Source organism: Saccopteryx leptura, chromosome 6, assembly GCF_036850995.1.
Source record: "Saccopteryx leptura isolate mSacLep1 chromosome 6, mSacLep1_pri_phased_curated, whole genome shotgun sequence".
In the NCBI taxonomy this organism is placed as follows: Eukaryota; Metazoa; Chordata; class Mammalia; order Chiroptera; family Emballonuridae; genus Saccopteryx; species Saccopteryx leptura.
Window position 1 is genome coordinate 162,745,615 of NC_089508.1, and position 27,883 is coordinate 162,773,497.

At 35.1% G+C, this 27,883-nt stretch overlaps 1 protein-coding gene and 1 non-coding gene across 3 annotated transcripts in view; both read left to right on the top strand.

The window, feature by feature from the left end:
• Positions 1-27,883, top strand: part of ANKHD1 (ankyrin repeat and KH domain containing 1) — a 140,019-nt gene that overhangs the window by 85,877 nt on the left and 26,259 nt on the right. For both annotated transcript variants that reach the window (XM_066388027.1, XM_066388026.1), the window contains 10 exons: positions 435-578; positions 1,468-1,570; positions 11,233-11,988; positions 17,554-17,699; positions 17,859-17,970; positions 18,748-18,893; positions 19,185-19,327; positions 20,150-20,363; positions 22,389-22,564; positions 22,772-22,934. In XM_066388027.1, the coding sequence (XP_066244124.1) occupies positions 435-578; positions 1,468-1,570; positions 11,233-11,988; positions 17,554-17,699; positions 17,859-17,970; positions 18,748-18,893; positions 19,185-19,327; positions 20,150-20,363; positions 22,389-22,564; positions 22,772-22,934 (2,103 nt within the window). The remainder of the gene's footprint in view (positions 1-434; positions 579-1,467; positions 1,571-11,232; positions 11,989-17,553; positions 17,700-17,858; positions 17,971-18,747; positions 18,894-19,184; positions 19,328-20,149; positions 20,364-22,388; positions 22,565-22,771; positions 22,935-27,883) is intronic.
• On the top strand, positions 15,888-15,950 carry LOC136377866 (U7 small nuclear RNA). Its single transcript, XR_010746482.1, has one exon. It is a non-coding gene; the product is annotated as a U7 small nuclear RNA (small nuclear RNA).

Below are 27,883 nucleotides of genomic sequence, written 5' to 3' on the forward strand. Positions count from 1 at the left end.
ACCTGGTATATGGACATCCTGGGTTCATTTCCTGGTCAAGGGTACACAGGAGAAGCGACCATCTGCTTCTCTCCCTCATCTTCTCCCACAGCCAGTGTGGCTTAATTGGTTTGAGTGTGGCCCCAGGTGCTGAGGATAGCTTGGTTGATCCTAGCATGTCAGCCTCAGGCACTTAAAATATCTGAGTGCTTGAGCATTGGCTCCAGATGGGGTTGCCAGGTGGATCCCAGTCTGGGTGCATGCAGGAGGAGTCTGCCTTATTATCTCCCCTCCTATGACCTTAAAAAAAAAGTTTGTTTTATCTCTTAGTGCTTAATATTTATTACTGTTTAAATGAGTTTGATTTTATATGAGTTGCTAAGAAACTAAATGTGTATAGTAATCAAATAAGAAGAAATTTATAGGTAATTAATTATGGTGTCAATTTTTCTCAGGATGGCTCAACAATGCTTATTGAAGCTGCAAAAGGTGGCCATACTAATGTTGTTTCTTATCTATTGGATTATCCAAACAACGTTCTGTCAGTTCCTACTACAGATGTGTCACTGCTCACTCCACCTTCTCAAGATCAGTCTCAGGTAAAGTAAAATAACTTATTTGTAAATATAACTATTTTCACAAATTGGGAGTTTTTGTTTAAAATTTGTTTTAAGAAAAATTTGTTTCTCTTTTCTATTACATATTGAAATAAACATGATCCTCAATTTTCTTAAAGTTTATTTTCTTCAAAAGTACATGGAAATTTTTAAATCTTATTTACTAAAAATAGTGTTTTTTAAAATACCAAATATAAATATTCCAAGTTGTCACTACAAGAACTAGGTTTTTAAGGTTGCTTGTTTTTTAATGTATTAAGCATAATTTTGAACCGAGAAAAGCTTTTTCCTTAATACTTCCCAAGACACTATTATTTATCCTAGAAGTAACTACTTTGTCAACCAGCAGAGTACAGTTAACCAGAATATATGCACCATTAAGGTAATTTTTAAGCCTACCTAAAAATATGGAGAGGATATAGAGAATACTAAGCATGTAGAATTCAGTGAAATCTTAAATTCTTTTCTACAAATTATCCTGAAAACTGTGAAAATGCCCCAATTCAGGAAATATGTGGAATTTTTCTTTCTTTTGACCCATGTGGAATTTGAACAAGGATAAATTGGCCAGTGAATATGTAACTTGTATTCCTAGCTATAAATGAAACCCACAAGGCTTTCTCCTTAGCAAGAGAGTAATATTAATCCTATTTAGCTTAAATCATTCACTACTTGTAAATTGCCTGAGTTTGTCTAGTCAATATTCTTAGAAATTATTCCTTAGTGGAGGTTTGTTGACTTTTGTTTTTAATTTTTTAAAAACCAAAAAGTGAATTTGGTAGTATGAAGAAAATCTAAAACAGGATCACTGTTTAGTTTGTGGAGCTTTGATTCTTTGGTCTGAGATTATTTTTCTGAGTTGACTTTTTAGGTTCCACGTGTACCAATGCATACACTCGCCATGGTTGTACCTCCCCAAGAGCCTGACAGAACTTCACAGGAGAACTCCCCTGCCCTTTTAGGAGTACAAAAAGGTTAGTTTTTGAATTATTTTTTTAAAAATGAGTATTTTATTATCTAGTAATGAATTCATAAATGTGTAACCCATGATTAATTGAGGTAGGTAATTTTGAAAATGCAAGTAGTCTTACAGACTATTTAAAATAGAAAAGACATCGGTACTAGGAAAATGACTTTTTATTTTCCTTTTAATATACTGCTAGGTGTAGTTTTTATCTGGCACAGAAGCAAACCAAGTTCTTAATTAAAGTAGCAAAAATATATCAGGCATTTCTCATATAACGATTCTTTACTTTAAACAGTAGTATAACATGAGGAATGAAAATAATGTATTTGTTGTCTAGTTAAGTCTCTGTAACATTGATTCAATTTAGTGAGTGTGAAGTTTAAGAATTACTAAATTTAGTTTCTTTCACATAATATAGAATAGAGTGGGTTAACATCTGTCAACATGTGGACTTGAACAAATAATTATCAAAAAGTATATAAACAATATCCAAGTGAATATTAAGAAGGAGTATACACTATTTAAAGGACTGCAGTTTGTGAGCTCTGATATTTTCTGCTGTCTTTTCATTTATAGGTATAAAAAGTACCTTCACCTGTTAATCATTATAGTTGTCATATCTGAGTTCCCTGAAATAAGAAAATAGGTACTTTGTAAGGTATTTAAAACTACATAAAAACAAATTTATGAGTGTATTTCTTTCAGTATATGATAATCAAGTTCTAGATTTTTGAAATTACAATGAAGTGTGTTTATATGTAGTAGTATTTTTAATACTGTGATTTAAGGAAAGTTGGGGGTTATTATAGCAGCAAACAAACTTCTTTCAAATTATGTCAATTTTAGTAATTTAGAGTTCTTAAGGTCTTCACCAAGAATTACTTTATTTCTAAACTGTTAATCTCAGAGGTAAAATGTCTATAGTCTTTCTGACTTATGCTAATTCTAGAAGCTTTCCATTAAACAGAACTATTTAGACTTCAGAAAACAAACTGCTGTTTTTAAGCTTAAATAAAAAGCAGATTAAGCATATACTTGTTAAGGAATCTGAGCATCATAACTAACTGAAAACCTTTAGTAAAACAGTGAAACCTAAATGCCTGTTTTTGTTGTTTCTAGTTTGGCGAAACCCTATAGAAGACTGTACCAACTGGCTAGGGAAATTCAGTACTAAATAAGAATCTTTTAAAAAATATGTTATTAACACAGATCACAAAATAACCAAGAAATAAGCAAGGAAGGGCATATGTAAGTTAACTGAAACATTTAGGTAATGATTTTTTAAAATTGATACTTAACTGAGTAATCTATATTTTGCTTACTGAAATACTTTCTTATATAGAGTATCTACTTATTATCTTCACTTTGATGTTTTATTACTTACTGAATAGTATAAAAATGAACTAACCTTTTAATAAATCTTCATTTTTTTTCTCCTTTTCCAAATGAGAGAAGGGGAGCTAGAGAGACAGACTCCCACATAAGCCCTGACTGAGATCCATCCACACAGCAACCCTGTCTGGGGCTGATGCTCTGCCCATCTGGGGCCATGCTCGCAACTGAGCTGGTTTTGACGCCTGAGGTGAGGTTCCACAGAGCCATCCTCAGAGCCTGGGTCAATGCACTCTAATCAATCCAGCAATGGTTGCAGGAGGGGGAAGCAGAGGCTCCACAGAGCCATCCTCAGAGCCTGATTGATTAGGCTGATGCACTCTAATCAATCCAGCAATGGCTGCAGGAGGGGAAGAGGGGCAGGGTAGAAGCAGATGGTCACTATTGCTATGTGTCCTGACTGGGAATTGAACCTAGGACATCTATACACCAGGCCGAAACTCTACCACTGAGCCAACCGGCCAGGGGCAGAATCTGTCATTTTTAAAATTATTAGGGAAGGAAAAAAGTTAACACTTCTAGACACTTGGGCACTTGCTGTTGCCAACTGCCAAGTGACATACCAACCTAATAATTTACTATTGCAGGATCAAACTGTGATAATGCATTGTGTTAAGATGTAATGTTAGGATAAATCATGTGCATCATAGAATGTTAAATCAATTAGGAAAAATTGGTTGATATAAAAGTGCACACTGATTGATAGGATAGCAAAACCTATCCTAAGTTATTAAAGATACATTATTATATTTTTCTCCTCAAGGTGGCTTTTTCCCTTTAAAACTTCTCATTTATGTCCATAGGAAGTTCCACTGAGTGATGAAACTGACGATTGACCCTTTTGTTTCTCCTAAGGCCATGTACTATATTATGTCTGTGTTGCTTATGTGATTAGGGATAAAGGAAAGGTTTTTCTTCTCGAAGACTCTTGTTTTCCTCTTCTAGCAAACATCTTTTCAAGTTCATATAACATTTTACTCCTATTTTAAATAAATCTTTTTATTATTCTTACCTGCATCTTTTTAAAATATATTCGTGCCCTTAGATCTTACCCAGGTGTTTTATATATATTCTACCCACACATTCTTTTCTTTCATGAGCCATGTGCACCATTATTCTAGGCTCCATCCATCTTGCCCTATATTCTCCTGATTTAGGCAACTAATCTCACTTATCTATTGTTGGTTTTTAAGGATTTGCAATTCTAGGTGGCATCTTTCAGACCTTAGAATCACCTCTATAAACAAAATGTAAAACTAGGTGAGAGTGATATGCTGTTTTCCAGCATTATTTATCTTTACTACGTATAGTGTGAATGTTCAAATGAGACAAGATATATAAGTAATATCAACTCTTTGACTTTCCAAATCAATTTTTAAAATAAATTTGTTAATTGAAGCCATTTGTTGAATCTTATTTATGATAACTGGTTCTATAGAGATTCTAAAAGAGAGGACTTGATTATCCTATGCAGGCTTATAGCTTAGCATTAATTTGTTACAAAGCATTTAAATGATGTCTGGATAAAACAAAACCTACATCTGTGTACACCTCAAGCCCTCTTTAGAGTAATTTCTTTGCTCTGGACTCCTACAGCACTTTATTGGATCTTCCTTTAGACTGATCATTTCTACCCTTGTCCTTCCTCTTTGGGCCTCAAGTGTGGAAGGTTGAGTTAATCATAATTCCTGGTGCTTTGACATTGTGGCTGCTCTCTTGTTTTACTTATTCCATTTTATCCCTTTTCCCATTCCCTACTTGCCCTATGGGCAATCATTCTGTTTTGTTTGATGTGCCAATTATTTTCTTACAAATTTTTATAGTGTTTACTACTTTATGGGTATTTTTAAATGACATAAGTTGTTTTGTACTGTAATCTCATTTTGTGTTTTTACATTTTTTGCTCAATACTGTTTTTAAGATGTTTATATGTCTACCTCTTGATTGTTTTTTGCCTGTAGCACATTACGTCACTCTGTGTATCCTCTATGTGTTACCTGTCCTTTCTCCCAGGGCTGGGTACTCAGTTGCCTCTCATTTCACACCACCACAGACAATGCTATGATAAAAATCCTGGTACACTCCCCTGTGGATCTCTGTGAGAATTTCTTTGGGATAAACTTAGGAGCAGAATTGCCTGTTACTGGAATGCATAATGTTTATCTGACAGTACTACAAATTCGCTCTCTAAAGCGCTAAAGCAGTTTATATTCCCACCAGCAATACATAAAGTTTCCTATATCATACCCCTTATTTCCATGCCTGCCAACCCTTGGATTTATCCTTATATTTGGACTTGTACATCTTTATCTCCTCTTTTAGACTGTAAGCTCCTTAAGGGCAGGTTTATGTTGTTTATCTTTGTATGGTCCACTATGCCTTGCTTGGACTAGATGTTCCAATATTTGTAGAACAAACTAATGAATGCTGGGCTAAGAATGTAGATTATTCTGAAGGTAAAAGAAAATTATTAAGAATGTTTAAGAAGGGTAGACATTGTGATTAGAGGATGTTTTTAAAAATTAATCAAGAAGTAGTATTCTAGGGTGGCAGGGAAAAGATTGAAAAAGAAATATAAAATATAAAGTAAGAATTAAATTAACACACACTTTATATCCCAGAGTTGTTTATCGAAATAGGTAACATGAAAAGTTCTCATTTTTTTATTTCAAATTATTAAAGTGCATAGAAAAATATATGTACAGTGAATGAAATCATTTTTATTGAAATTTTACTACTGATACTCTCTAGTTTAGATTTTCATTATGTAATCATGCTTACATGGATTACATATGCTCAAATTTAATAATGTCTTTTAACATATAACTGCTTATAGTAAAAAGCAGAAGGTTGAATTAATCTCTTAGCATGTAACACAGATCCTGTGTCTTTGTACACTCTTGGTTGTCCTTACTGAGTTAAAGATGTATATAGTATGTCCTGTTTTTTTGGGAAATTTTGAGACAGATATACAGACATAAAGAAAAAAATGGGTCCATTTTAGGCCAATGGCTTTCATTTTTTACTATGACCACAATAAGAATACTGAAACCCAGGACACAATATACATCTACTTGTCCAAACACAAATTCCATTACATAATATATACTCTTAATGTGATACTGTGTTATTTTCTATACTACTCCATCAACCTTTTTCTCTATTTCTATTTAAGATCTGGTTGGGAATGCTGTTTAAAAACCAGGCCTGACCAGGCGGTGGTGCAGTGGATAGAGCGTCGGACTGGGATGTAGAGGACCCAGGTTCAAGACCCCGAGGTCGCCAGCTTGAGCGCGGGCTCATCTGGTTTGAGCAAAGCTCACCAGCTTGGACCCAAGGTCGCTGGCTCGAGCAAGGGGTTACTCGGTCTGCTGAAGGCCCACGGTCAAGGCACATATGAGAAAGCAATCAATGAACAACTAAGGTGTCTCAACGAAAAACTGATGATTGATGCTTCTCATCTATCTCTCTCTGTTCCTGTCTGTCTGTCCCTATCTATCCCTCTCTCTGACTCTTTCTCTGTCTCTGTAAAAAAAACAAAAAAACATTCTAGTAAGGTGCTATGTAGAGATATAAGAAAGCAAAGGAGGCCCTGGCCAGGTGGTTCAGCAGATAAAGCGTTGTCCTTGTGCAGTGAGGTCATGGGTTCAAACTCCCATCAGGGCATGTAGGAGAAGCAATCAATGAGTACACAACTAAGTGAAACAAGGAGTTGATGTTTCTCTTTCTTTTTCTCCCCGTTCCTCCTCTCTTTCCCTTCCTCTCTGTCTCTCAAATCAATAGGAAAATTAAAAATAAAAAAGCAAAGGAATCACAAAACAAAGTTTATATTTGATTAGACAAAACCAAGAAAATGTGAAACCAAATCTAGATCCATCTGTATGTCATAAATTTTATCCTTTAGCCATTATTTTTCTTTTCTTTTTTCTTTTTTTTTTTTTTTTTTTGTATTTTTCCGAAGCTGGAAACAACAGGGAGGCATTCCGACAGACTCCCGCATGCGCCCAACCAGGATCCAACCAACATGCCCACCAGGGGGCGATGCTCTGCCCATCTGAGGCGTTGCTCTGCTGCAATCAGAGCCATTCAAGTACCTGAGGCAGAGGCCACAGAGCCATCCTCAGTGCACGGGCAAACTTTGCTCCAGTGGAGTCTTGGCTGCAGGAGGGGAAGAGAGAGACAGAGAGGAAGGAGAGGGGGAGGGGTGGAGAAGCAGATGGGCGCTTCTCCTGTGTGCCCTGGCCGGGAATCGAACCCGGGACTTCTGCACGCCAGGCCGACGCTCTACCACTGAGCCAACCGGCCAGGGCTCCATTATTTTTCTATTGCACAGTATGCTTATTATTTTAGACACAAAAACGATTGGTAGAATTAACTCATTTCAATAGTAGACTAAATATTTGGCAAATATATGTCCACCTCATTCCCTCACTGCCCATAAAAAAAATAAAGGCCATATCTAAGCTTTCTTTATATCATGGTTTCCTATTACAAACTTTCCCTACTTTTATTAGTGGAGAAAAAATGAAAGGCCCAAAAGTAGGTTAGAAAGCAAACCAAAAAGATGAGATGGTGACTTTTCCTGAATTCCTAGAAAATACATTATAATGTCATTCAGTGTTACCAATGGATAGATTTATTTATCTATCTGTGACAGTGGAAGATGTTGAAAGGTTAGGTGAAACTCTTTATTTTCTGGCATCTTCTATACTACTAGCTTCCTACTGAGGATATGTTGCTAAAAGGACACTTGTCACATTCTTTACTTTTCTCCAATTTTTTTTTTTTTTTTTGTATTTTTCTGAAGCTGGAAACGGGGAGAGACAGTCAGACAGACTTCCGCATGCGCCCGACCGGGATCCACCCGGCACGCCCACCAGGGGCGACGCTCTGCCCACCGGGGGGCGATGCTCTGCCCGACCAGAGCCACTCCAGCGCCTGGGGCAGAGGCCAAGGAGCCATCCCCAGCGCCGGGCCATCCCTGCTCCAATGGAGCCTTGGCTGCTGGAGGGGAAGAGAGAGACAGAGAGGAAGGAGGGGGGGAGGTGGAGAAGCAAATGGGCGCTTCTCCTATGTGCCCTAGCCGGGAATCGAACCCTAGTCCCCCGCATGCCAGGCCAACGCTCCACCGCTGAGCAAACCGGCCAGGGCCTACTTTTCTCCAGATTTGAAGGTGTTGCTTCAGCTTCTAGGAATAATTAGGTTACATTATTTTTCACCAGCCTGGTTTACTCTTGATGTTTTTAGAGTCGTGTTAATGCTTTGATGTGTATGTAGGCAATCCCACTAATTCCATTCTTACAGATACTCAGCTATTGACTCTTTGGGGAAGAACTGCTTTTTGTTCATTACTTTCACCATTCTTTGTTTTTACTACTATGTATATTCTGGGCTTATAGTTTCTGTATTTTGTTAAGTAAGTTATTTTTACTAACCTTGTACTCTAAGCTTCTTGCATCTTATTTCTTAACAAGATTATTAAGGGCAATTTATTATTTGTTAGTGTCCTCAAAATTCTAGTCTTATTTTGGATCATCTTATTTTTTATAAGATTTTTAATTTTTGACCATCCAATATGTTTATATAATTACCAGTCTGGTTAGTATTACTCTTACATGGATTTTCCTTAATCTTACATATAGAAAATTACCTAGCAACTATATAATGGTGTTTTGAAATTAATCAATGTTTAAAGAAGTCTGCCAATGTCATTGAATTTATCATACAACTAAAATTTTTCTTGCTGGGCTAACAGATTTATATATTGCTTTATATATTGCTATTTATGCTAGTTAACCTCCCTTATCTGTTGATTGTCATTAGGCACTTTGAATAAGTAAATCAAACCATGGATTCCTATATAAGCTTATGGAAATATTTATTAAATTATCCCACAAATCTAAAGGCTTTTTTGCTCTGAAAGAATAGTCTTTCTGTACCACTTTGCTTAGATCGAAATATAGAATTGAATATATATACAATGCATTTTGCTGAAGTTTGCTTTCAAAGAATAACTAAGTTGTTTTGTTTTTTGTTTTTTTAGATTTTTAAAAATTCATTTTTATTAGAAAGAGAGGAGAGAGAGAGGAAAGAGATAGAACAGGGGGAGGAGCAGGAAGTATCAACTCCCATATGTGCCTTGACTAGGCAAGCCTGGGGCTTCGAACCGGAAACCTTAGCTTTCCAGGTCGATGCTTTATCCACTGCACCACCCCAGGTCAGGGGAGAATAACTAAGTTTCTTAAAGTGATGGCAGTGATTTTGGAACCTTGGTCTTCTGACCTGTTAAAGACAGTATCCTGTGGGAAAACTGTTAGACTTTTTCAGTAATAAAACATGTTGCAGATATTTGAGCTACCTGCAGTCCTGAGATCTCCTATTCTAGCAAAAAAACAGTTGAATCTCTTGATTTTTTTCTTCATTGGTCTTGTCATTCTCTTGTAATAAAGTATATTTTAACATCTAATGGGTGACATTTTCCCTTTGAATTTGAGAAGCATTTTGAAAGCATTGGATAATCTATCTAAATATTTTAAAGTTGACTGTTACTCATATATGTCAACTACAATCCAAAAGCATAGACAACTATTTTTTCTTTTACCCAGTTCTTTAAAAAAAAAAAAAAAGCCTTTATTATTGTTCAATTTACATACCATAAAGTTTATTTTTTCCTCTCATGGTAACATAAATTAATTACTAAAATTTGGCATACCAAAAGATATGCAAATCTGACCAAAAAAATCTTTTTTTGCGAATCTGACAAAAAATAATTTCAATTCATTTACACTGGATGGCTATTGTGTTAGCAATTGTCATTTTTTATTTGACAATCTAAGGGAAAAGAGGTCAGTGCCCCTGACTAAATAGTCAGGTGCTGCATGTTTTAAAAGGTCTTGCAGCACCTGACTTAGCATAATGTTTACAAAGTTAATTCATGTTGTAGGATGTATCAGTAGTTTATTCCTTTATATAGCTGAATAGTCCCAGTTCTTCCTAAACAAGAAGATTAAGCCTTGAATTAAAGTAGTTATATATATCCTCCATTCTGTGTCTAGATGTTAGAATTGTTAATATTGATATTTTGTCATGAGGGGAGTAACTTAATTTAAATGTAAATGTGATTCAAAACCTTAAAATAATATTGATTTACTTTATTTTTAACATACATTGTCAATATGAGTAATCTTAGATAAGAAATCTGATTTTTTTCTAGGTAACATTCATTTTTTTTTCCTTGATAGACTTTCACATAAAGAGTTTACTTAAACTCAGAAAAATTGTCCACTTTAATATTTGCGTTCAGATACAGAAGTGTTAAAGACTTAATGGAAAATTTTATAAGGATATGTCTTGAAAAAACTGATTTCACATTATACATTGATATATTAAGAGAAGCATTTTGGTATCTTGAAAAACACTTTTCTTTCATCTGCAAGTTATAGTTTCTTGAGGTGATATTTACTTGCACAATTAATATTGTGCAAAGAACAATTGGGCAGTTAAGCTAACATTAATGGTATCATAACACTATTTTGATATTGTTTTAGATTTGATATTCTTTAAAAAATGTAGTCAAGGCCCTGGCTGGTTGGCTCAGTGGTAGAGCATTGGCCCAGCATGTGGAAGTCATGGGTTCGATTCCTGGTTGGGGCACACAGGAGAAGCGCCCATCTGCTTCTCCACCCCTCCCCCTCTCCTTCCTCTCTGTCTCTCTCTCCCTCTCGCAGCCAAGGCTCCATTGGAGCAAAGTTGGCCTGGTTGCTGAGGATGGCTTCATGGCCTTTGCCTCAGGTGCTAGAATGGCTCTGGCTGCTACGGAACAGCGCCCCAGAGGGGCAGAGCATTGCCCCATGGTGGGTATGCTGGGTGGATCCTGGTCAGGCACATGAGGGAGTCTGTCTGACTGCCTCCCCACTTCTAACTTCGGAAAAATACAAAAAAATAAAATAATAAAATAAAAAGTGTAGTCAAATAAGCAGAATTTTGAGTTTCTTCTTTGACTTTCTTTTCTCTCTGTCCTGTCTTCCATAATTCTCCTATTCTAAGGATTAAATTTTTTTATTAAAATTCACATTTTTTGCATTGGCAACATCCCAGTTTGTGCTGTTAAATAGATGAGTATAGTCTTTAATCTATCTACCACTGTGTGAATCTTTGAACATTCATTCTATAGCATTAGTTATACGGGTTTGAGGTGGGAGGTCCATGTGTGTGGGAGGGGGAAGATGATTTTTTTTTTTAGCATGGCACTTTTTCAAACATTTTTCATGTGCTTAGGTACATCCAAGCAGAAGTCCAGTTCCCTGCAGGTAGCAGATCAGGACGTACTGCCACCTTTTCACCCATACCAGCCTTTGGAGTGCATAGTAGAGGAGACTGAAGGCAAGCTGAATGAACTGGGACAAAGAATTAGTGCTATTGAAAAAGCACAGCTTAAGTCATTGGAGTTAATTCAAGGTGAACCTCTGAACAAAGATAAGATAGAAGAACTTAAAAAGAACAGAGAAGAGCAAGTCCAAAAGAAGAAGAAAATACTGAAAGAGCTGCAGAAAGTGGAAAGGCAGTTGCAGATGAAAACACAGCAGCAATTTACCAAAGAATACTTGGAAACCAAAGGTCAGAAAGACACAGTATCTCTACACCAGCAGTGCTCTCATAAAGGAGTCTTCCCAGAAGGGGAAGGAGATGGTAGTCTCCTAGAGGATCACTTTTCAGAGTTACCTCAGGTTGACACAATCTTATTTAAAGATAATGTTGATGATGAGCAACAGTCTTCACCATCGGCAGAACAAATTGATTTTGTCCCAGTCCAGTCTTTATCATCTCCGCAGTGTAACTTTTCCAGTGACTTAGGTTCTAATGGGACAAATTCTCTTGAACTTCAGAAAGTATCAGGTAATCATCAGATTATAGGACAGCCTCAGATTGCTATTACTGGACATGATCAGGGGCTGTTAGTTCAAGAACCAGATGGACTAATGGTTGCAACTCCAGCCCAGACGCTTACCGACACTCTTGATGACCTTATAGCAGGTGGGTTAATCTGTAATAATTTCTCTGTAATCTGTGTGCTCAACTTCTTTACACGACCCTCCAAAAACACCAACTTTGTACTTTTCTATTTTGGAACTATTTTTGTAAAATCACTTATTTCTTGAGGTGTTTTGGAAGTGAATTTAACTAAGCTTAACAGCACTAACACACAAAAGTGTGTTTGCCCCTCTTCTTTTTTGTTATTTGCAAAGGCAAAGAAATAGAGTTGCCATGATCCTTTATTTTAGATGTTTGGAATCAAAACCACCCTGTATTGTGTCTTGGTTAGGAGATCTCAAAGTAGAATTTCTTTGTAGGCTTTCGAGATATTCATATAAGAGTATACATAAAACTTTTCTGCTAGTGATTTTAATGTTTGAAATTCTAAATCACATTGCTTTTTCTTTATAATTTTATGACATCAATTTGAATATTTCTAATTAAAAGGGATGTTCAGAGAAAACTAAGCATTCCACGTTGCTGTAGTATTTGTGGTTAGAATATTTCAAATTAGAAATTATTCTCAACTTAATGATCATTTGGAGATTGGGATTTTTATATTAACTGTCTTGATGAAAGCACACAGACATACTACACACACACACACACACACACACACACACACACACACACACACAAGAAGGGCCTGGTAACCTTAAAGTATATGTTTCTGTTTATTTTCTTTTTTTGGTGGAAATTATAACTAGATATGAAAAAAGGTGCACAAGTTTACTTTCCGTTTCATTGTCCTTGCAGCAGTGGGAAAACATGCAATTAATCATTTACCTTCCTAAAGATGGCTGGTGAATGTATCACCTCCATGAGAGCCCAGTTCAGAAATGTAGCCAGAATGGCTGTTAACAGTGGATGAAGACAAAGAACTAAGATGTAGCTGGAGTGATATTCAAAGGCAGGCCAGTCCTCTGTCTCTTGATTGCAACTTTTTTTTCCTTTACTGTTGTCTGTTTCCTCTTGTGATATTCTCTTCCCCTCCTCCCGTCCCAATTATGCTGTCCCAGTTCCCTTTCTTTTTATGTGAGCCTTTAGTCTTCCTAATCTTTACTGAATCTTTAAAAATGTGGAATAAGATTACTTAAACGACAAATTTTTTGGGCATGTGTATGACTTCCAGTGGTTAAAGAATGATAATATTCTTTATTACAGTGTGTGGGGCTCCTCTGATATGTAATAGGTACGTGGTGCAGAGGAGAAATATCTTAATTTTTATAAGGAAAATAAAAATGCTGGGAGTACATTAAGGAGTTAGATTCTTTAATTTCGGTTTTTATATCTTCAGTCCACAGCCACTTATCTCAAATTAACTTTGTGTGATTAACACTGAGAGTTGTTATAAATTATGAATAAATTCTTTTTGTTCATTTATAGTTCTAATTTCTAATCTGGGTAAAAGTAGATATTGGAATATGAAGTATGATTATGAATAATAATGAAACTGGTGATCTGGACTGGGAGTAATATTCTTAAGACATAGGTTTCTATAAATAGCATTACAATGCTTCTAAGTAAATAATCGATTTGCAGCTGTGAAACTCACACCCACATTACTGATCGATCTAATTTGGTTGTAATTTAGGATCTGTTTTGGTTTTTTTTTTTAAAGAATGTAGATAAGAACTTTATGGTGATATTAATGGATGGTTGGATGGTTCTTGTAGGAGAGGCCAAATTTTGTTTCGCTGAAGTATTTGTTAAGTTGAAATGGACTTTTACAAAGTTAACAGGAAACTTTAAAAAGTTGATTTAGAAAACATCTTTCAATCGTATATAATGTTAGTATAAACTAATAACATTTAATTTCTGTTAGACAATCATGTCTAGGGATAGTTGGCCTACAATATTGTACCATATTGTTTTATTAATAAACCTTAACTTGTAAATCAGCCAATAAGTAGAAAAATTATGTTCATATAAAAATTTCCATTAAGTCCAAGTTTCTCTTAATTTTCTTAAGTGAAGATGAAAGAAATTAGACTAGGATGAATTTGGTGAATACCTAATTATACAATTGTATGGTGTGTTGAAATTGGTAGGATTATATGTGAGACTGAATATGTAATTAATTTTACCTAAATTAAATCTAATTCTTATGCCTTGTAATTAATAAAGGAAAGAATACTGTATATCTTACAATTATACTTTAGAGAATATTCATTTATAATAGCAATAAATTTACTCTTTAAATATAGGAGTATTTTTCCTTTATTGCTGCTCTATTTTCAAAATTTGTCATGAGTTCATAGATACATAATTTATTAATGTAGTGACTTGATTAGCTGTCTAACCTAGTCTTTTAGTGTATATTAGTATATTATTTGTGTCATACTTGATAAACACCCAGACAGAATGTACATAGTTCTTGATTGGGAGCATGGTTTTTCAAGTCTTTTTCTTTTGAAAGTGTTGGGCTTTTAGAGTTTAGCATAATAGCAAGTGATTCTCAGTTCAAATGTCTAGAACTGAGGTCTGGAAATTAAAAGCAATTTAAATAAATTCAAAATAGTTTTGACCATTGAATAGTTCTAGAAACATTTAGTAAAAATTTTATTAATATATAAAGAACATTGGTTAAAAGTCAACTAATATAAATTTATTCACATTTCTTAAGCACTTACCATGCACCAAACTCTGTGCTAAATGCTTATGTGCATTATCTTGTGTGCTATTTATAATAATCATATAAAATATGTAATTTTCCAACCTGTTTTTCTGTTAAAAAAGTGAGCCTTATGGAAATTAAGTTGCTAGTAAGTAACGAGTAAAAGTCATTTCAGCCAGGTTTAAGAACCTTAGATGTAATATGCATGCATCTGAGTCAACTTGAAGTACTAAATTTATCTTAAAGATATTTCCTTAAACTTCTAGATTCTATTAAAATTTTTCTTTTATATTAAGATTTGATGTGCATGTAAGTTTTAATATAGTTTTGTGACTAGTACATTGTTACAGCTATTGGCACCTTAATAGGCTCTCTCACAACAAATTCCAGTTCAAAAGTATTTTGTTTTAAATAATCCTGTCGTAGTCAGTGTGACTTAACAATAAATGAGTAATTAGGACATACTTTTCTTTTTTAGGGCATTTACAATAAAATACCTTTAATAATTTCCTTTAGTAGATGTTAGTATTTTATTTATAGATTTTTTTATTTACACAAAACTAATAGTTACTATATGTGTTATATAAAACATTATAGTGATTTAACTTATTAAAACCTTACAGCATAGTGTAAGTACAACCTAGTATCCAATTTTTTTATAGTAAGGTTTATCATTATCTTCCATATTGCCTACAAAACTATCCTAAATTTCCTACAGAATTATGTAGAATATTTCAATTACTTCTTTTAGCATTCCTATTCAGGATAGTGCATAAATTTAATTTGAGTTATACAGTGACTTTGTGATAGTGATCTTAGTCATTTTCAGTGACATTTTGTTCAGAGATAGGAAACAATTTAGGATTTATGAAAATCTCATAGTCTGGTATAATTTTATCTTAATAAAACCTTTATTCCACATGTGTCTTTAAATCTTTGCTCCTGTCTAGTTTTATCTTCATAACTGTTTGTACATAGTTAATCCTATTAAAGTCACTTCTATAGAATGTTTCCAATTGTCATTATTGCAAGGAGGAAAAAATGTGTCTAGGATAATATTGTAGAAAATGTGCAATAATTGATGTAACAACACATTATTGGTTATAGAGTTTTTAAAGGCACAAAAAGTATATTTTAAATAACTCTGTAAAAACATTTTTTATAACATCACATTCTGGCATAACCCTCTGATCAGCTGTTTAAAAATTTCTTATATCTTTTTATATAACAAAGATAACATGAATAAAATTAATAATGATAGGAAAGTAGTTCTTTAAGAAGGTAGTGCTTACAGCTCATTTTGAATTTGTCTAGTAGGTCTTCCGGTGTTTGCCGGAAGGCCCCTAAAAAAAAAAAAAAAAAAAGGTATATATGAATAATTATGACATCACTGTAAAATCTTATTATAAAGGTGCTATATATCAATCTTTTTATCTTGTTTACTGGAGCTATTTTCCAAATGTATCTGCTATTTTGAGGAGGTGTAACAAATTAATATTTGCTTTTAATTCATTAAATGAAAATATATTTTAAGCTTTTTTCTCCATGTGTATGTTCTTACAGGTGAAACAAATATATATAATAATCATTTCTAGTAAATGGATAGTTAAATTATGTATGTTTATGTAGTAAAAAGCTGTAGAAATTTATATTGTCAAGATAATTTTATATATATTGGTGGGGTGTGGGAAGGACAGCTCATGCAGAAAAATGTGAATATCTTCTTTTAAATTAATTTTTAAATGGATTTATAGGGGTGGCATTGGTTACATATTTGAACATCTTAAAGAAGTAGTATACTAAACTGAATCGTTCACATTTATAAACATTATCCTCATTGAGGTCCATGCTTATCAAAATTCTAGAGAAAACATTCTCTAACATTTGAAATGCTTAGATTTCTCTTTAAGACCTGTGTGTTTTTGACTGACTTTTAGTCTGGGTGATAGAAATTTGTTTATTACCATCACCAAATCTTTGTTGTCTTTTTCTGTATTATTAATGATTGTATGTTTTGTTTTTTTAATTTTTTCTTCTTGAGTGAGTAGTATAGTATTGTTTTTCTTTTTAATACAGTGAATAACAATACTGAAAGCCCAATAAACTACGTGATAATTACCTCTCTTGAGTACTTGCTATGTGCCAAATACTGTATTAAATATTTTTATAAATTATCTCAGACAATTCACAGCATCCATCTGAGATCAGTCATTTTTCCCACTCTGAGGCAAACTTCATCTCTTATGAAATGTAGGAAATATACAGAGACATAAAGATATAATTTCAGTTAACCAAGTTTTCAAATGCCAGATATTGTAATCCCAAATAAAAGTTCCAATGTTTATTGATCACCGTAAAAAAAAAGTTCCAGTGTTTGCTTTTCAGACACTGATTCATTGTGGCAGTTTTTCAAAGTAAATACTGAATTAAAGAAAAAACACATGTTGTCTGCTATTTATGTGAGAAATATTTTAACTTGTTCTCTCCTTTCTTTGCATTTTTCTCAGGATATTTCAATCTAATTGCCTTTTACAAATTAAGATATAAATTGAAAAAAATTTTAATTTGAAACTATTTTCTCTCTATTGACAACAGTGTAAAAGGCTACATTTTTTTATATCTGCACGCAATACCAGGCACTGTATTTAAGTATTTTACCTGCATTGTTCTAAGTAGTATTTCCAACAGCCTTACAAGGCAGGTACTATTATTATCATCCCCATTTTACATGTAAGGAAAATTGAGGCTCTGAGAGGTTTAATTGCTTGTCCAAGATGAGAAAGTCAGTAAAGGAACTGAAACTCAAGCATAGGTCCATCCGACTCCAAACTTTGGATTTAACTACTACATTATATTACTGATACAGAATTTTATGTTTTCTTATTTTTCGTATATAAATGACTTTACTCTTTTTAGTAGAATTCAGCAATATGACTATTGTTTTTCAGCTGTGAGTAGCAGAGTGCCCACTGGTTCAAACAATTCCTCTCAGACCACAGAATGTCTTACACCTGAACCTTGTTCACAGTCTCCAAGCAGTGTGGCTCCCCAGTCATTGCCCCCTGTGTATCCCTCAGTTGACATTGATGCACATGTGAGTATATCACTTTATCTAAAGTTACTTTGCACATTTGGATTTTCTTTGTTTGGAAAGGAAAATTATTATTGTATATTCATTGTAAAAATATTACTTGCTCTTCAAGTAATAACCTGTGTAAAAAGAAAAAGATTAACTTTTTTTTCCCCCTTCTAGACTGAGAGCAATCATGACACAGCATTAACACTAGCTTGTGCGGGTGGTCATGAAGAGCTTGTATCTGTACTCATTGCACGAGATGCTAAAATTGAGCACAGAGACAAAAAAGGTAAGGAATGTCAGTCAAAAATAAAGTCAGAAAGAGACAGTGTTTTCACTCTCAATTAGTAGTTCCTAGACTATCTCTGAAAAGCTGAATAAGCATATTTCAGTTAGGAATTCCAGATTTATTCATCTATAGAGCCAAATTATTCTCCAAAAATTAGAGAAATCATCAGTGGAGTACAGCAAGTGTGGTTGCCTTTCTCCTTAACCCAGAAGTTGAGCATGCAGAGATATAAAAATTCATTACAAGTATAAACTTTAATAGTTTTCTTTGACTTAGCATTTCCTTTTTATCAGATGTTCATGGATTTTTGTCACCAAGAAATCAGGGTTTAAAGCTGTTTTATGTTAAATAGTTATAACTATCTGCCCTAAAGACTTTTTCCTACTAAAACAATAAAGAAATGAAGGCAATGGCTTAGTAAATAAAAACTACAAGTTTGTCCTGACCAGGCAGTGGCGCAGTGGATAGAGCGTTGGACTGGGATGCGGAAGGACCCACGTTCGAGACCCTGGGGTTGCCAGCTTGAGTGCAGGCTCATCTGGCTTGAGCAAAAAGCTCACTAGCATGGACCCAAGGTCACTGGCTTGAGCAGGGGGTTGCTCAGTCTGCTGAAGTCCCGCAGTCATGGCACATATGAGAAAGCAATCAATGAACAACTACGGTGTCGCAACGAAAAACTGATGATTGATGCTTCTCATCTCTCTCCGTTCCTGTCTGTTTCTCCCTATCTATCCCTCAAAAACCCTACAAGTTTGTTTGTTTGTTTTTCTGGTTTAGGTTTTACACCACTGATCCTGGCGGCAACAGCAGGGCATGTTGGAGTTGTGGAAATCCTTTTGGATAAAGGTGGAGATATAGAAGCACAATCTGAACGAACAAAGGATACTCCACTTTCATTGGCATGTTCTGGTGGACGTCAGGAGGTGTGTTAATGTTAATTTTCATTTTGTAAATATTTTGCTTATATTTTAAAAATGTGTATGATGAATGAACCACAGTCCTGATACATATGAAGTGCAAATTTATAACTCAGTTAATGAATAGAAAAAGTAACATCTTATTTCAAAACAATCAGGATTTCAGATCTCTGAATTCCTTGATGTGAAATTGAATCCATTTCTCTAATGCTGATTTTTTAATACATACAGCCTAATTAATTATAAGTTGAACCGTTGGTGTAAAGTGGATTTCTCTGTTCATATTTTACTTTGTAGGTGGTAGACTTGCTGTTGGCTCGAGGTGCAAATAAAGAACATAGGAATGTATCTGATTATACACCACTGAGTCTAGCTGCATCTGGAGGATATGTTAATATCATTAAGATTCTGCTTAATGCTGGAGCAGAAATTAATTCAAGGTATCTATCACCTGTTTCTTTTAGTACTCATGGTTAATAAGTTGCTGCGTAGAATAAGTGTCTTCCCCTAAATATTTGGACAGATACCATTTTTAATTAAGGTAACACTAAAGTTGCAAGGGTCAACAGTTTTTTCTGTAATGTACTTATAATCACATTATAAAGTGGCTTTATTAGCTCAGGTGGCTATGTTTAAAGAGGTCTCCTTCAAAAAGTACTTTGTTATGTGTAGTTAGAATTGTATAACTTATAAAAATTAGGGATTATATTTTAAATTGTGAGATTTTCCTATTTCTGAGTATTAGTATAAACAACTAAATCATTGGTTTTTCACTGAAAGATTTTCATCTTTTTTTTTTTAAGTGAGAAGCAGGGAGGCAGAGTGACAGACTCCTGCATGTGCCCTGACTGGATTCACCCAATAAGCCCCCTATGGGGCAATGCTCTGCCTATCAGGGGCTGCTTCTCTGTTGCTTAGCAACCAAGCCATTTTGGCATCTGAGGCAAGGCCATGGTGCCATCCTGATTGCCCAGGGCCAACTTTCTTAAACCATTTGAGCCATGGCTGTGGGATGGGGAGAAAGAGCGAAGAGGGAGAGGAAGTGGTAGAGAAGCAGATGGTTGCCTCTCCTGTGTGCCCTGACCAGGAATCGAACCCGGGACTTCCACACACAGGGCTGACGCTCTACTGCTGAGCTAGCCAGCCAGAACCACATTTTCATTTTTTATGTTTCCTATGCTTTCTGTCTTTTTTTTCCCCCCTGTGCTTTCTAAAAGCAATAGGTAACATTTTAATTTTCTAAGCACATTTTCCCCCTTTAGGACTGGGAGCAAACTAGGTATTTCTCCCCTGATGTTGGCTGCAATGAATGGACACGTCCCTGCAGTAAAATTGTTGCTTGATATGGGTTCAGACATTAATGCCCAAATAGAGACCAATCGGAATACAGCTCTCACCTTGGCCTGTTTTCAAGGCCGAGCAGAAGTAGTGAGTTTGCTTCTAGACCGAAAAGCCAATGTTGAACATAGAGCAAAGGTAAGCATTTTATAACTTGTCAACTGCCTCAGGTATATTTCTAGTAGAAAGATAATGGTATTTCAACCCAAATTGAATGTGCAATTTTAAATTTTCATAAGGTAAAGCCGATGCCCCAATGCAGGATTGGGGAATTGTGCTGTATGGTGGTCAGTGACACACTAGCACTATTCATGACTTATTAAGGACAGTGAAAGAAATACAATCAGTATTTTTTCAAACCTCAGGCTTGAGTGTGTTCTCTTAATTCTCCAGCTTGCAACTTTTTTTTTGAAAGAGAGAGGAATGAAGGGAGAGAGATGAAAAGCATCAACTCATAGTTGCGGCACTTTGGTTCATTGATTGCTTTCTCATACATGCATTGACCAGGGGGCTCCAGCTGAGCCAGTGACCCCTTGCTCAAGCCGGTGACCTTGGGTCTCAAGCCAGCAACCTTGGGCTTCAAGCCAGTGGCCTCAAGCTGATGAGCCTGCGCTCAAGCCAGCGACCTTGGGGTTCGAACCTGGGACCTCAGCCTCTCACACTGATGCTCTATCCAGTGCACCACCACTGCTCAGGCCAGTTTGCAATTTTTGAATGTAGTAAGATTATTCTGTAGTAAGATAGTTTTGAATAGTAACATTATTTGGTAGAGTCCTTTAATGTAGTTTTTTTTTTCTTTTTTTCCAGAGACAGAGCCAGAGAGAGGGATAGATAGGGACAGAGGACAGACAGACAGGAATGGAGAGAGATGAGAAATATCAATCATTAGTTTTTCGTTGCGACACCATAGTTGTTCATTGCTTTCTTATATGTGCCCTGACCATGGGCCTTCAGCAGACTGAGTAACCCCTTGCTGGAGCCAGCGACCTTGGGTCTAAGCTGGTGAGCTTTTGCTTAAACCAGATGAGCCCGTGCTCAAGCTGGTGACCTCGGGGTCTCGAACCTGGGTCTTCTGCATCCCAGTCCGACGTTCTATCCACTGCACCACCACCTGGTCAGGCTAATGTGGATTTTTAAAGAACTCTTTTAATGAGGCATGGGCTTACCCTTGGTAAAAACCCAATCAAAAAATTACTGCATAAATTTTAAACTTGAGACAGCTAAAAATCTAATCTATGACAAATTCTGATCATTTTATGACTATTCAGCTTTCAGAATATGTCAGTGTTGTGATTTTTTTCTTCTTAGAATTATTAGGTACTTAGACCCCTAGAAAAAATGTAGCGTATGTAGAATTATTAATAATCAGGCAATGGCCAATCTGTTAGTCATTGAAAATTGGAAGGGTTTTGATGAAAATCTTATATTTTCTCCCTGAACTTCATTAGTTATATTTCCTAAAATTTAATGAATAAGTGTAGTCTTCCCTCAGACTTTCCATTGCACAAAGAAAAATGAGCGATATCTGCTATCCAGTTTATCTTTGTGTATTACAAATATTCAGTGTGATTATTAGAAGTTCTAGAGAAATATTATTTTGGAAATGAAACCAGTAAATATCTTTTGGCAAAAATGCCAGAAACTAATGAACAAAAGACATGAATAAAATTTATGAAGTAATATTTTAATCTATTTTACCCAAGTTTGAATAGGATTGAAAGAATTTACCCTGAGTTATTTAGCAAAGTGCATTCTCAGATAAAGTATATTAAAAAAAAAAAGTTTTTCAATTGAACATTGTGCCTTACTTGATTTTCTTTTTATTTGTTTTTGATATATCTTTATTTATTGTGCAGATAAGTTATGGTCTCAAATGTGTAAATTTATAACAGTATAGAAGTTATGTGTGTGTGTGTGTGTGTATATATACACTTTTTTTTATACTTTAGCATGTGGTAGTGTAAGTTCATTCTAGCTTGTCTAATTGAATCTAACAATTTTTACTTGCTATTTAGGGAAATTTAAGACTGAATATTGCTTAGCTCCTTTATGAGAGAAAAACCGCAAATAGAAAACACAAGTCAAAAAAAAACCCACAATCAATTGTTTCAGTCTTTTAAAGAAATTATATTAATTTACTTAAATAACACTTGGTTTAAACAGACTGGTCTTACCCCCTTGATGGAAGCTGCTTCTGGAGGCTATGCAGAGGTTGGAAGAGTTCTCCTTGATAAAGGAGCAGATGTCAATGCCCCCCCTGTGCCTTCCTCAAGAGACACTGCTTTAACAATAGCAGCGGACAAAGGGCATTACAAATTTTGTGAGCTCCTGATTAGTAGGTGGGTAAAATTTATATTTATATATAGAACTTTCTACCATCCCTTTCACTTTTCAGAGCCATTAACTAAAATTGTTCTACTTTACTGACACTTAAAAGAACAGATTATTTGCATGATATTCTATAAAAGATAAAAAGACAGAAAAATACAAAAAGTCTGCCTCTTCTCATAGGAAACAAATTATATTAACATCTTTTGATTTTATAGAGGAGCCCATATTGATGTTCATAACAAGAAGGGAAACACACCACTTTGGTTGGCATCCAATGGTGGCCATTTTGATGTGGTGCAGTTGCTAGTGCAAGCAGGTGCTGATGTGGATGCAGCAGATAACCGGAAAATCACACCTCTTATGTCAGCATTTCGCAAGGTAATTTGAGGTGGGGCAGGGAAGATACAATTTAATAATTCTAAATCAATTCTAAGTTAAAATCATATAAGAAAGATATATTGAGTTTGGATAATTGACTATATATCTATACACAAATCACTGCTATATTTTCACTCTTTTTGTGGCCAAATCTAACAGCTATATGGGAGTTTACTATAAGCACCTATATTTTTAGAGCAGTTAGTATCTAGACTAGTTTTGTTGTGCTGTGATACATAACATCTGATTTAAGGTCAGATATTATATATAAATGGATGTCTTCCCTATCTAAGGAACAACTTAAATGTGTGGACTCTTTCATAAAAAATTATACCTCATATATATTTATCAGTGCAATGATGATAAACTATAAACTAGTTAACTGGCTTACAAACCCTGCAAGATATGGCTCCTGCCAGCCTCCCCAGACCAATCTGTTATGCTGCCCTCCCCTTTGCTCACTACACTTCAGCCACTGGTCTGGAATGCACTTAATTTTTAACTCCCTCTAGGCTTTTCCTCACTGGTTTTCTTTTCCCAAAATGTTCTTTCTGTTGTTTATCACCTGGTTCACTTCTGCTTACCCTTTAGCTCCCATTTTAAATGTCACTTCTTAGTGACTCCTTCTCTAACATCCAATCTGAAAAAAGTTCCTCCTCTTCTCTTTTATAGAACACTATTATTTTTCTTATCCCAATTTGTAATTATACATTCAAACCCATGTTTACTTTTTTAATGCCTATCTCCTCAACTAGGCTGGAAGATCCATGAAGACCAAGAGTCATGACTTTTTCACCACTGTTTAGACCCAGTTGTTTAGCGCAGTGCCCAACTCATAATAGCTGGTAACTAAATAGCTATTGAATGAGAGCCGTGTAAGTTTTGTGTCTTAGAAAAAAATCTTAAAATATTTTCTAGACTTAATACTTTTAAAAAATATTTTTTTCTTTCCTTCTAATTGAGATAATTTACATACAGTGAAATGCACTAATCTTAAGATTCATAGTTTAAAGAGTTTTGGTAAATTCATATGCCCATGTAAACCATACCGATAAAGATATAAAATACTTTCATAATTTTAGAAATTTCATGATGCCTGTTCTCAGTTAGTTCCCTGCCTTGGAGGCAACTACTTTCTTGTTTTCTTGTCACCAGCAGACTAATTTATGAGGATATTTTAGAGCCTTGATAGGAGGGGAAACTGCAAGTTTGGTTATAATAGATGTACTTGGAATTGATTATAGATTCACTGGGGAACAAAATTTTTGTTGCATCCACAAAAACACTTGTTCTTACCTAAATCGAGTGTGCTGATCTCAAATCTGACATTAGTCTTTCTCTGTAAGCTGCAGTTTTTTTGCAATTCAAGATTTTAGGTTTTCATTTTATTGTAAAATTTTCAACATTTAGTTTAAGGAAGTAGAATGTCTTCTTGGGCATCATCTTTGTGAAAATATAATTTATATAATGCAGTAAATCCACTAATACACTAAAAGATATGATTGCATCAGAATTTGTCTACAATTTCGAAATAGGACATATTAAAACACTTACTTTAATCATAAAATTTGCGTGAAAATTATTTAAATTCTATTCAGGCAAAAATTTGCGTTTGTAGCTCTTGCGTTTGTGTACTTGTTGAAGACAATCTCGTTTGATGCTCCAGCAGTAGTCTGCTCATCACTAACAGCTCCAAGATTTTCGGGAAACTTATCAAGGTGACTGTTCAGGAAGTGAATCTTTTTTTTTTTTTAATTTATTTATTAAATTTAATGCAGTGACATTGATAAATCGGGGTACATATGTTGAGAGAAAACATCTCTAGATTATTTTGACATTTGATTGTGCTATATACCCCTACCCCAAAGCTAAATTGTCTTCTGTCACCTTCTATCTGGTTTTCTTTGTGCCCCTCCCCTCCCCCAACCCCTCTCTCCTTCTTCACCCCATCTCCCCTCCCCCCACCCCTGTTGCCATCACATTCTTGTTCATGTCTCTGAGTCTCATTTTTATGTCCCTTCTATGTATGGATTCATTTAGTTCTTAGTTTTTTTTCTGATTTATTTCACTCCGTATAATGTTATCAAGGTCCATGTTATTGTAAATGATCCGATGTCATCATTTCTTATGGCTGAGTAGTATTCCATAGTATATATGTACCAAAGCTTTTTAATCCACTCGTCCTCTGACGGACACTTGGGCTGTTTCCAGATCTTCGCTATTGTGAACAATGCTGCCATAAACATGGGGGCGCATTTCTCCTTTTGGAGCTGTTCTATGGTGTCCTTGGGGTATATTCCTAAAAGTGGGATAGCTGGGTCAAAAGGCAGTTCGATTTTCAGTTTTTTGAGGAATCTCCATACTGTTTTCCACAGTGGCTGCACCAGTCTGCATTCCCACCAGCAGTGCAGGAGGGTTCCCTTTTCTCCACATCCTCGCCAGCACTTATTCTGTGTTGTTTTGTTGATGAGCGCCATTCTGACTGGTGTGAGGTGATATCTCATTGTGGTTTTAATTTGCATTTCTCTGATGATTAGTGATGTTGAGCATTTTTTCATATGCCTATTGGCCATCTGTGTGTTCTCTTTGGAGAAGTGTCTATTCATCTCTTTTGCCCATTTTTGGATTGGATTGTTTGTCTTCCTAGTGTTGAGATTTACAAGTTCTTTATAAATTTTGGTTATTAACCCCTTATCAGACGTATTGTCAAATATGTTCTCCCATTGTGTAGTTTGTCTTTTTATTCTGTTCTTCTTGTCTTTAGCTGTGCAAAAGCTTTTTAATTTGATATAGTCCCATTTGTTTATCCTGTCTTTTATTTCACTTCCCCGTGGAGATAAATCAGCAAATATATTGCTCTGAGAGATGTCCGAGAGCTTACTGCCTATGTTTTCTTCTAAGATGCTTATGGTTTCACGGGCTACATTTAAGTCTTTTATCCATTTTGAGTTTATTTTTGTGAGTGGTGTAAGCTGGTGATCTAGTTTCATTTTTTTGCAGGTAGCTGTCCAATTTTCCCAAAACCATTTGTTAAAGAGGCTGTCTTTACTCCATTGTATTTCCTTACCTCCTTTGTCAAATATCAGTTGTCCATAGAACTGTGGGTTTATTTCTGGGTTCTCTGTTCTGTTCCATTGATCTATATGCCTGTTCTTATGCCAGTACCAGGCTGTTTTGAGTACAATGGCCTTGTAGTATAACTTGATATCAGGAAGTGTGATACCTCCAACTTTATTCTTCTTTCTTAAGATTGCTGAGGCTATTCGTGTTCTCTTTTGGTTCCATATAAATTTTTGGAATATGTGGTCTATATCTTTGAAGTATGTCATTTAGTATTTTAATTGGTATTGCATGGAATTTATAGATTGCTTTGGGTAATATAGACATTTTAATGATGTTTATTCTTCCTAACCATGAGCATGGTATATGCTTCCACTTGTTTGTATCTTCCTTGATTTCTTTTATCAATGGTTTGTAATTTTCCGAGTACAAGTCTTTAGTCTCCTTGGTTAAGTTTATTCCTAGGTACTTTATTTTTTTGGTTGTAATTGTGAAGGGGATTGTTTCCTTAATTTCTCTTTCTGACTGTTCATTGTTGGTGTATAAAAATGCCTCTGATTTCTGAGTATTGATTTTATATCCTGCCACTTTGCTGAATTCATTTACCAGGTCCAGTAGCTTCTTGACTGAGACTTTAGGGTTTTCTATATACAATATGATATCATCTGCAAATAATGATAGTTTTACTTCTTCTTTTCCAACTTGAATGCTTTTTATTTCTTCTTCTTGTCTGATTGCTGTGGCTAGGACTTCCAGGACCATGTTAAATAAGAGTGGTGAAAGGGGGCACCCCTACCTTGTTCCTGATCTTAAGGGTATTGCTTTTAATTTTTGCCCATTGAGTATGATGTTGGCTGTGGGTTTCTCATAGATGGCTTTTATCATGTTGAGGTATGTTCCCTGTATTCCCGCTTTGCTGAGAGTTTTGATCATGAATGGGTGCTGGATTATATCAAGTGCTTTTTCTGCATCTATTGAAATTATCATATGGTTTTTCTCCTTCTTTTTGTTTATGTGATGAATCACATTGATTGATTTATGAATATTGTACCAGCCTTGCCTCCCCAGAATAAATCCCACTTGATGATGGTGTATGATTTTTTCCATATATTGTTGGATCCAGTTTGCTAATATTTTGTTGAGGATTTTAGCATCTATATTCATCAGAGATATTGGCCTATAATTTTCTTTCTTTGTGTTGTCTTTGCCTGGTTTTGGAATCAGAATTATGCTCACCTCATAAAAGGAGCTTGGAAGTCTTCCTTCCTCTTGAATTTTTTGAAATAGTTTGAGAAAGATAGGAGTTAGTTCTTCTTTGAATATTTGGTAGAATTCCATTGTGAAGCCATCGGGCCCCGGACTTTTCTTTGTTGGGAGTTTTTTGATAACTGTTTCGATCTCATTTGTTGTAATCGGTCTGTTTAGGTTTTCTGATTCTTCGAGATTGATTTTTGGAAGATTGTATGTTTCAAGGAATTTGTCCATTTCATCTAGGTTGTCTAGTTTTTTGGCATACAGTTCTTCATAGTATTTTCTTACAATATTTTGTATTTCTGTTGTGTCAGTTGTTATTTCTCCTCTCTCATTTCTAATTTTATTTATTTGAGTCCTCTCTCTCTTTTTCTTGGTGAGTCTAGTTAAAGGTTCATCAATCTTGTTTACCTTTTCAAAGAACCAGCTCCTAGTTTTATTGATCCTCTGTATTGTTTCTTTAGCCTCTATGTCATTTATTTCTGCTCTGATCTTTATTATTTCCTTCCTTCTACTACATTTGGGCTTTACTTGCTGTTCTTTTTCTAATTCTTTTAGATGCAGGGTTAAGTTGTTTATTTGAGCTTTTTCTAGCTTCTGAAAGTGTGCCTATAGTGCTATGAACTTCCCTCTCAGCA